Below are 10,779 nucleotides of genomic sequence, written 5' to 3' on the forward strand. Positions count from 1 at the left end.
TTCTTTCTTTCTTTCTTTCTTTCTTTCTTTCTTTTCTTTTTTTTTTTTTTTATAAAGATTTATTTATTTTATTTGAGTACACTGTCGCTTTCTTCAGACACACCAGTAGAGGTCATCAGATCTCATTATAGATGGTTGTGAGCCACCATGTGGTTGCTGGGAATTGAACTCAGGACCTCTGGAAGAGCAGTCAGTGCTCTTAACCACTGAGCCATCTCTCCAGCCCAGGCTCCCATGTTTCAATGTCACTCATTACTCTGAATTTGGCTGAACAGGGAGATAAGGCAAAGTCAGATACATGTTACACAGACCTGACAAATGAGTCGCCCACTCAGTACCCATGTCCCGAAAGGCCTCTGTGCTGACTACTCACTTGAAGGGACTAAAAAGCCAGTGCCGGGACAGGTGCTCCATGGAGTAGCCCCCAACCCAGTCAGCATCCAGCTTTTTCACACCCGCAATGAAATACACAATAAAGATCTGCAAACAGAAATGAAGCATGAATGGTTAAGCAAACAGAGAACCCTTGCCTTTCTGCAGGAGGTGCTGTGATTAACAGCACTGTGGCTCTTGTAGAGGGCCTAGGTTTGGTTCCCAGCACCCACATTAGGCAGCTCAGAACTGCCTGTAACTCCAATTCCAGGACACCTTCCTCTATCCCTGTAGGCACTGTATGCACATGGTACACATACAAGCAGGCACACACACATACGTAAGTAAAAAATAACAATTCTCATCTCAGCCAATGCCCAAGAAAGAACAGATTAATTCCTCTAACCTTTCCTCTCAAACATTCGTCCAACAAGCTCTAAAATTCAAATCCAATACATACAAGGTCTTACTCATTTCATAATGGGGTGAGAACTCAGAGACTGAGGAATTAGAAAAAAAATGGGAGGGCCTGTCTAGTTTTCTAACAAAAGGAATGAAGAAATAACCAGGGCTAACAAGATGGCTTTGTGGGTAAACATGCTTGCTGCACAGGGCTGACAGCTTGAGTCACTCTCTGGTAAAAAGGATGCAGCACTATGTATCTGTACTCACTGCTCCAGTGAGATGGGAGGCAGAGTCTGGAGAATCACCTGGAAGCTTTAGTGCTCAGCTAGCCTAGAGTATGTAGTAGGGCAGAAACATCACGACATCATGAGAGATACGGCCTCAACAAGTAAAGAGGAGAACCAACTCCCCAGAGTTATCCTTGGATTTCCACATGTATGCCATAGCACTTGCACAAATACACACACACACACACACACACACACACACAAAATAATAATAATAAATAATAATAATAATAATTAATATTGTTTTGAGATTAGGTTTCACTGTATAGTCCTGGCCGGCCTACTTCCTGAGTGCAGAGATTAAAAGTGTGTATGGCCATGCCTGGCTATATAAATAAATAATTCTTAAAAATAAGAAAGAATAGCTGGGCGATGGTGGTACATACCTTTGATCCCAGCACTCGGGAGGTAGAGCACGGAATCTTTGAGTTTGAGGCCAGCCTGGTCTACAGAGTAAGTTTCAGGACAACCAAAGCTACACAGAGAAACTCTGTATTAAAACAAGACAAACAAACAAAAATCACAAAGCAAGAAAGAATGTAGGGAGGCAGGAGAGGGCCTCTGACCACTGCTGACCATAACAGGTTACAGGGAGTCCCTTCCTCATCTTGAAATCCTGTACCTTGGCTAGGAGGTGCACAGTGGGTAAAGCATTCTCCACAAATGCATGAGGGCCCAAGGTTAATCTCCAGGACCCATGTAAAGTAAGGTAAAGTATTATCCATCTGTTCTTGCAGCTCCCAAAGTGAGATAGGAGACAGGGGAGTCCCTGGAAGCTCATAGGGCAGCCACAAACAAACAAACAAAACGGTGCTGAATCAAGGTGGACATCACACACACACACAAACACATACACACACACACACATACGCACGCACACACCTGGCCACGCAGGACTGTGTAGTTCCAAAGGGGCACATGAGCATTCTTCTTTCGGGCATTCAGCAGGCCATCCACAGACCTATAGGAAGGAGGAGGTAAAAACATCAAGAAAGGCCTGAGTCCAGCCACATTCCCGCCCTACAATTAGGCCGGTCTTATCTATCTCAGAAATAGCTCTCATGGCCGCTCTGATTCTCTGGGCTACTCTGAGGCCCTCTTGAAACACATGAGTAAATCTTCCCGGGACATTATGTTGAGAAGGGAGTCTTTCATATCACAGATTGATCTCAAACTCACCAGGTAGCTGAAACTAGCCTTGAACTCCTGATCTCCCTGCCTCAACTTCCCAAGTGCTAGGTTTCAGGAGTGTGCTGCCATGCCTGAAATATGAATGCATTGTAACGGTAATTACTATTAAGACCATGAAAGAATACTACTATAGATGTTCTGTAGCTTATAAAGTATTATCCCAGTAAACCCATTATATGCTGAAAATAGCCTTAATTTTAAAATGTATTTGATATGCCTTTAATCCCAGCACTTGGGAGGCAGAGGCAGGCAGATTTCTGAGTTCGAGGCCAGCCTGGTCTACAGAGTGAGTTCCAGGACAGCCAGGGCTACACAGAGAAACCCTGTCTCGAAAAACCAAAAAAAAAAAAAAAAAAAAAAAAAGTATTTGATATACATAACCTACTAAGTATCACAGCATGGCCTATACACTACACTATGTTAAATGTACTCAGAGAAAATTGCAATAGCCTACAGTTGGGCAAAATCATCCAGGACAAGGCCTATTTTATCATTCAAAGGGCTGAATTAGTGAATACTATGTCATCTAAGTAAGAGAGTAGTACAGGTGTGATGGTTTGTATATCCTCAGCCCAGGGAATGGCGCTTTTTAGAAGGTGTGGCCCTGTTGGAGTAGGTGTGTCACTATGGGTGTGGACTTTAAGACCCTCATCCTAGCTGCCTGCAAGTCAGTATTCTGCTAGCAGCCCTCAGATGAAGCTGTAGAACTCTCAGCTCCTCCTATACCATGCCTGTCTGGATGCTGCCATGTTCCTTCCTTGATGATAATGGACTGAACCTCTGAACCTGTAAACCAGCCCCAATTAAATGTTGTCTTTATAAGAGCTGCCTTGGTCATGGTGTCTGTTCACAGCAGTAAAACCCTAAGACAACAGGTATGTGCTCACTACTGTGTGAAAAAACACTGAAGAGGAACCATTAAGTCAGAGTCTATCTATCGTCAGTCATAAGAATAAAAACTTCAGTGCAGCAGGACATAGTGGCACATGCCTACAGTCCCAGCACTTGGAAGACAGTGGCTGGAGAACTGCCAAAAGCTTGGAGCCAGAATGATGTACATGCAATGAAAGCCTGGCTCAAACGAAGCACACATACACAGTGTTTTCTATTAGCTTACTCTTCGGTTTGTCCCAGTGAATCAGATCAAGTTCAAAGTTATACTAGAAATGAAACGAATGAATGAGTTTGACAAGTAGGCAATCTGAGTTCAATTCCTGAAGCCCACAACAAGGTGGGCCATCTTCTGACCTCTACACAGGGACCACGGCTTGTGCACCCTTGTTCCCCTATACCATGTGCTCCCAACCTCACACAATAATAATACATTCAATTAAAAACTAAAAATAGACCTCGCATAGTACACACACTTTCAGTTCCTGCACTCAGGAAGGCAGAGGCAAGCAGATCCCCATGAGTTTGAGGCCGGCGTTGTTTACAGAGCAAGTTCTAGGACTACATAGTAAGACTATGGCTCAAAAAAAAAAAAAGTAAATATATTAAACAATATAAACAATAAAATCACAAAACAGGGGACTGGATAGTTAAAAGCACTGGCTGCTCTTCTACAGGACCTGGGTTCAAGTCTCAGCATTCACACAGCAGTTCACAACTGCCTGTAACTCCAGTTCCAGGAAATCCAGTACCATATTCTGACCTCCACGGGCACCAGGCACACACATGGTACACATACATACAGGTCAGCTAAATACACATACACATGAAATAAAATTAAAACACACACATACACACACATACAGTGCAATATCTTTTTTATTTTGAATTAGCTTTTTGAGACAAGGTCTCTCTTTGTAGTCCAGTCTAGACTGGTCTAGAAATTACCATGTAGCCCAAGCTATAATCCTCATGCCTCACATACACACACATACAGTGCAATATCTTTTTTATTTTGAATTAGCTTTTTGAGACAAGGTCTCTCTTTGTAGTCCAGTCTAGACTGGTCTAGAAATTACCATGTAGCCTAAGCTATAATCCTCATGCCTCTGCCTCCTCAATGCTGGGAATAAAGGTATGCACCATCACATTCAGTGACAGTAAAAAAAAAAAGGAGGGCGGGGCTGGGAAAGTCGCCCAGAGACTTTAAGCACTTGCCTAGCATGTATAGGTCCCTGAGTTTAATCCTCACCTCAGAGGGGTAAAAAAGGAAAAATAAACTTAAAACACTCTCCGGCAAAATAATGCAGAGCATAAACTAACATTTATAAAATTGGATGCCAGGATCCAGTGCTAAAGAACTTCTGACTTTAAATTTTATCCTGAGAGAAAATGGAGAAGACAGGCTACTGGGCTGGAGAGATGGCTCAGTGGTTAAGAGCACTGACTGCTCTTTCAGAGGTCCTGAGTTCAATTCCCAGCAACTACATGGTGGCTCACAACCATCTGTAATGGGACCTAATACCCTCTTCTGGTGTATCTGAAGAGAGTGACAGTATACCCATATACAAAAAATAAAATCTTTAAAAAAAAAAAAAAAAAAAAAAAAAGACAGGCTACTAACTCCAGATTTCCTCTGAGGCAGAAACCAGGCAGGCTGTGAAAAAAAAATTAGGGAGAGTGTGGCTTCCACTGTGATCAAAAGCACCAGCCTTGTAGTCAAGGACAACCAAGCCTCATTTGTCACCTCCCTGTTGTCTAAATTTAGGCAGATTCTTTATTTCCATAATACTTACTTGTTCAGCTCTAGGGAGCTCGTGTGTGTGTGTGTATGTGTGTGTGTGTGTGTGTGTGTGTGTGTGTGTCTGTTTTGAGACACAGTCTCATTTTATGGGAGACCCATGCTGGCCTCTAATTCAAAGCAACCATCTTGCCTCAGCAGCCCAAAGTGCTGGGAATGAGCACCTAAACCCGACTCTTCATAGGGTTTTAATGAAGAAAAAAATGTAAATACACCCACTACATACAAAGCCCTGAGTATACGATACGTAATTTTAAAAAATGTCTAAAAGACACAAAAATGGAAGTTGGATGTGAGAGTGAGCTGTCAAAGCAACTTCTTAATTCTCTGTATCAAAATTGGACATCCTGAATTGGTTTCAAGTTTGACACAGGCAGGGAATGGGGACTGGGGTCACAGCCTGGAAGGGGCGGACATGCTTAGCACACAGGAAGTCGGGAGCAATCCCCTGCCCCGTGCACACATACAAGGCTTTACGGGACAGACTCAATGTGCTCGTGCGTCAGTGGTGAACCATCTCTATCTACCTCACCGTGGTTCCACAGCCGCAACTCACTTAATGAGGGGAAAGATCTTAAGGTCTCGGGACCCACCACCCTGGCTCCAAGGCTTGTCCCCACTTCCTCCGATAGATGGTCACCCAGGCCAGAGATGCAGTAGGTTACTGTCTCCTTCGACAGCACTGCTCAACAACCTCGGAAGCCCTGTCCTTTGGGTTCTGCTATCATTTCCACCTCACAGCAACTTCTATGCTTGGCTCTAATTCTGCTTCTCTGGGCTCACACACAGAAAGCAAAGTCTGAACCCCAGGAGTATCTGAAAACAGCTATGTCTGCCTTTAGTCTTCTCTTCTTCTAAGAGGGTTACGGGAGTGGATATATCAAGGCACCTGGAGAGATAGGAAAACAGTGAAGGGGTAGGATGGACATTTTCCTATGTTCCTGCAGTCTCCCAACTTGTTGGTCCTTCCCCTTCCCAAATCCATCCAAGTCAGGCAGCTGAGCGGGCAAGGGCATTCACCATCAAGCCTACTGATCTGAGCTGGATCCCCAGAACCCACATGGAAGAAAGAGAACAGGCTCCCCCAAATCCATCTAAGTCAAAATATAACCTTATAACCACATTTTGCAAAACTTGGTTAAGAATATGTCTACTGGGCCAGCATGATGGCTCACACCTGTAATTCAAGCACTCAGGAGGCTAAAATAGGTGAACAGCCAGTTCAAGGCCAGCCTAGACAACACAGTGAGTTCCAGACCAGCCTGAGATACAGGAATACAAACCACACCTCTCCCTTCCCCAAAAAAAACAGAACATCAATAAAACTTGTGCCCACGGAACAGTTCCCAGGACGTCCCTGGGTCCCATCTCTATCTTCCTGTAAGCATCCTGACCCACACACCTTCCCTGTATTTCCCAAGGCACATACCAGTAGTGGTTTGCATCCATGAATGTCAACTGAAAGGCCAACAAACCATACAGATAGGAGTGATTGTTCCACGATGTCTTGTCCAGGAGAAACACGTACCAGTATGGGAGCAGGAATAATACACAGCTTAGCCGGTAGCACAGGCCCAGCATCATGCCCAGTGCCCCTGGGGATTTGTGAGGAGAGGGTTCAGGTCAAAGTGTCACCACAGGCCCAGCTTCCCTGGGACTGAAATTAAGAAAAGTCAGCAGGCATTTTATAATCAGGCAGAGAACTACATGGGAGAAGAGTTGTAGGGTCATGATGGCTCATATGACACACAGACGAACAGTAAGAAACTGAATTGCAGCAGACATGAAACAGGCACCCAATGACTTGGCACACCAGCATGCTTCTAGTGAGGGTCTCACAGGCCAGTCAATACTCCCTGGTTCAGACCCCCAGCACTCAGTTCCCCTCACCCAGAAACATGATGGTGTAGACAAGGTACATCCAGTCAAGTGGCAGCGGGCGCAGGGCATCCAGCAAGGGGAAACGGCACACATCCAGACCATCCAAGTATTTCCGGTCCAGAGAGCTAAGGCCCCGTTCCTGGGGAATGTCCAGCAGCATCAAGAATGCTGGAAAGGCAGGAGAAGACAGCTGTTAGGCATCCACTAAGGAAGCAAGACACAGCTCTGAGCACGCCCAGCTCCATGCTTGCAGTGTAAGACCACCCTGGGCTACACAACAACAGTCCCTACTATATGTACTGAGCCTATCCGTGCTAAGCGTTATGCTGGTTGTGTGGTGTGACAAATCCTAAAGCTCTGTGAGCTGACCTGAACCTGTAACAAGCATGCTCAGACCCTGAGCATGGGTGGGGAGGTTGGAGAGACTTGAGCAACCATAGGACTGCGGTTCAGAGCCCAATATGCATGTAACAAGCTGGGAACTCTGTGCACATCTTTAATACCAGCAATGAAAGGGGTAAAAATAGGAGGCTTGCTGGCTCCCTGGTTTCCTGCTTACTGAAAAACTGCAAGCCCCCGGGGCTCAGGAAGAGATCCTGCCTCAAAGAAACCAGTGGTGTGGGACAGAAATCATTTGCTGGTGTCTGTGCTCATGCTCAGGCTTCTACCTGTTCACACACGTACATATATAATCACACACACACACACACATCTATAACTGTGTGATATGTATATACCTATAACACTGATAAATAAATCTTTAAAAGAAAAACTTTACAAGCCAATATGCCTTCATTCACTGGGAAGGCAGAGGTAAGCAGCTCTCTATGAGTTCTAGGTCAACCTGGTCTACATAGTGAGTTGCTGGGCCATCCAGGACTATATATCCAGGACAGTGAGATCCTGTCTCAAAAAATAAAAACAAACAACAAACAAGACAAAAATAATGAGATCTCACAGGGTTGCAGATAGGATTAAATAAGATCCATATACAAAACACTGTAGAAACGTGGGGTTCAAGTACTTACATCTATAGATACACCCTGCTGAGCTATAAAAAGTGTCCCAGGGGGACATCCTAACATTTTTTTAAAAAACTTCCTGACACACCCAGGAAAGCAGTGGTATTTGGTCAACACACTAAGACAAATAAGGGACACTCAGGTCTGGAAAACAACTTGGGTTCAAGCAGGGTTTCTCAATCCCTGGAGCAGCTGCATTAGCCAGCCTGGTTAATTATCTATAGGGATATTTACCCATTCATTACAAGACATCCAGTGTATCCTGGTACCAGCACAAATTCCAGCAACCACCCATTTCTCTTCTCCAAAAGCTGACAACTAAAAAAGTTCTCTAGGTTGCAAAGTGGCTCCCAGCTGGAAACTACTGTACTTAAAGGCACATCTTGGCACATCTGTAACCCTGTGAGTTGTTACCCTGTCTGAATTGCTTAGCATAGCTTCTGAGCAGCTTCATGACATGAACAAAATGTGTCCCTTGTCAGGTGTGATGGTGGTCCCAGCATTTGAGAAACAAGAGGAACACTTAAGAGGCAAGGCAAGCCTGGTCTACATAAGGCAAAGAGAGCTGGAGAGATTACTCGATTGGTAAAAATCAAAGTTCGTGCTATAAGCATGAGGGGCTGAGTTCAAATCACTAGCACCCATGCACAAAGCCTGGCACGGACGCTATCAATCTCAGGGCAGTGGAAGCTGAGAGACAGGATGACCCCTGGAGCTTGGAGCCAGCCAGTCTACCTCAATTGGTGAGCTCCAGGTTCAGGAGAGAGAGAGAACCCCTTCTCAAAAACTAAGATGGACAGTGGTTGAGGAAGCCACCTGACATTGATCTCTGACCTAAACACACCACAAGCGTGCGCACACGCACACACACAGAGGCATACACATGTTCCTCTACTTCATGTGTCCAAAGCATTTCTGAACACTAAAGCCTAACTGGAGGTGACAAGGCCAGATAATTCTAAACTTCCAAAGAATTCTTCCATTATTCCAATACCTTCAGCTCTAAAGAAAAGAGAGCATCTAAGAAGTAACTAAGAACTGGCAACTAGGCTAGAGAGAACGGGTCAGCAGTTAAGAGCATGCAACTGATCTTCCTTTTTTCTTTTTTTCCTTTTTTTTAAAAAAGAATTATTTATGTTATGTATATGAGTACACTATAGCTATCTTTTTTTTTAAGATTTATTTATTTATTTATCTAATGTATAGGAGTACACCATTGCACTCTTCAGACACACCAGAAGAGGGTATCAGACCCCATTATAGACGGTTGTGAGCCATCATGTGGTTGCTGGGAATTGAACTCAGGACCTCTGGAAGAACAGTCAGTGCTCTTAACCACTGAGCCATCTCTCCAGCCCCTGTAGCTATCTTCAGACACACCAGAAGAGGACATCAGATCCCATTACAGATGGTTGTGAGCCACCATATGGTTCCTGGGAATTGAACTCAGGACCTCTGGAAGAACAGTCAGTGTTCTTAATAGCTGAGCCATCTCTCCAGCCCACAACTGATCTTCCAAAGGACCAGAGTTCAGTTCCCATCATCCTTATCAGGAAGCTCACAACTACCTGTAACTCCAGCTCCAGGGATCCAACTCCCTCTTCTGGATTCTACAAGCAAGCACGCGCCTGGCATACACAGAGAGTGCCCTAGTTAGTCTTTGTCACCTAAAAACAAGCTAGAAGGTCTCAACTGAGTAAATGCCTGGAAGGAATAGGCCCATAAGCATTAATGTCAGAGGGCACAGCCTCTTGTGGGTGGTGTCACCCTGGGCAGGTAATCCTTACAGGTAGAAGCAAGCAGGCTGAGTAAGCCATGAGGAGCAAGCCAACATCAACAACGTTCCTCCATGGCCTCTTCTTCAGTTCTGGTCTCCAGATTCCTGTCCTGACTTCTCTTCAAGATGGACTACAACTGTAAGCTGAAATGAACTTCTTTTCCAGCTTGCTTTTTGTCATGGTGTTTTTATCACCGTAATAGAAAACAAGCTAACACACACATACACATAAACAAAATAATAATAAATCTTAAAAAGAAGTAAGATGTCATTTTCCAACCACCACCACCTCAACCAAAAAATCCAGAAAATGGACTTACCAAAGAGAAAACGAAAGGCAGCCAGGTTTGCAGGGTCTGTTGGTCGATTAAGCAGGGTTACAACACTCTGCCAGCTAGATAAATCTGTCCACTCAAACCCTAAAATTTTCTCCATTCGGCTGCCCTGTTTCAGTCCTGACGTCTGTGCAGACTTGTTTTTCTGTACTTTATCTACAAACCAAGAATTGGGGTAAAAAAGTACGTAGGAAAACCACAGTCCCTACAGCCTAGGATCTCCACCCACTGAGTTCTCCCACTGATCCAGCTAGGGCAAGCTTCTGGGTTCCAGGCCCTCCTCCAGGTTCCTCCTCCAATCTTCCAACACAGACCGCCATCTCTTTCAATAAGCCCCTTCCCCACTAAGACCACCATCCCTCTCGCCAACCCTTAGCCTACCTGAGGCGGGAGCGGCCCGTGCAGAGCCGCGGTGTATAGCCATGACTGCAGGGATAGGTGAACCTCTCTACAGCCAGGTGGGAACCAGTGGAACCTCCAGACTTAGACTTGCTGTCTTAGGCTCCGCCTCCTCGACACGTAAGCCCTCGTGCGGCCAGCCGGAAAGCGCCCGCACTGTCGTGAAGGCCGGGACTCAAGCGTGGGGGCGTGGGCTAGGGGTGTGGGCGGGGCGATCCTGGGCAGAGGACTGGGTTAGGTGGCAGGAGTTTTGGGGATGGGCAGTGTAGGAGAAAAGGGGCTTGCTAAATCTAACCTTGACATTGAGAAGAAAGAGTGACCGTTTTCAGAACAAGTGTCTCTATACTACTAGCTATCCATCACGTACTTGAGCTTCAACCCCGACGCCTGTTTTGTTGTTTTTGTGACAGGATCTCTT

General features: G+C 45.2%; 1 protein-coding gene across 1 annotated transcript in view; it reads right to left on the minus strand.

Moving 5' to 3' along the window:
- Ggcx (gamma-glutamyl carboxylase) overlaps positions 1–10,466 on the minus strand; it is a 19,690-nt gene extending 9,224 nt beyond the window's left edge. The window contains exons 1-6 of the mRNA XM_028762247.1: positions 10,344–10,466; positions 9,948–10,118; positions 6,838–6,996; positions 6,377–6,542; positions 1,947–2,025; positions 374–480 (exon numbers count right to left, since the gene is read on the minus strand). Of these exons, the coding sequence (XP_028618080.1) occupies positions 374–480; positions 1,947–2,025; positions 6,377–6,542; positions 6,838–6,996; positions 9,948–10,118; positions 10,344–10,386 (725 nt within the window). The 5' untranslated portion in view covers positions 10,387–10,466. The remainder of the gene's footprint in view (positions 1–373; positions 481–1,946; positions 2,026–6,376; positions 6,543–6,837; positions 6,997–9,947; positions 10,119–10,343) is intronic.
- Between the last annotated feature and the right edge of the window lie 313 nt (positions 10,467–10,779).

The sequence above is a fragment of the Grammomys surdaster genome, unplaced genomic scaffold (assembly GCF_004785775.1).
Source record: "Grammomys surdaster isolate TR1022 unplaced genomic scaffold, NIH_TR_1.0 133, whole genome shotgun sequence".
In the NCBI taxonomy this organism is placed as follows: Eukaryota; Metazoa; Chordata; class Mammalia; order Rodentia; family Muridae; genus Grammomys; species Grammomys surdaster.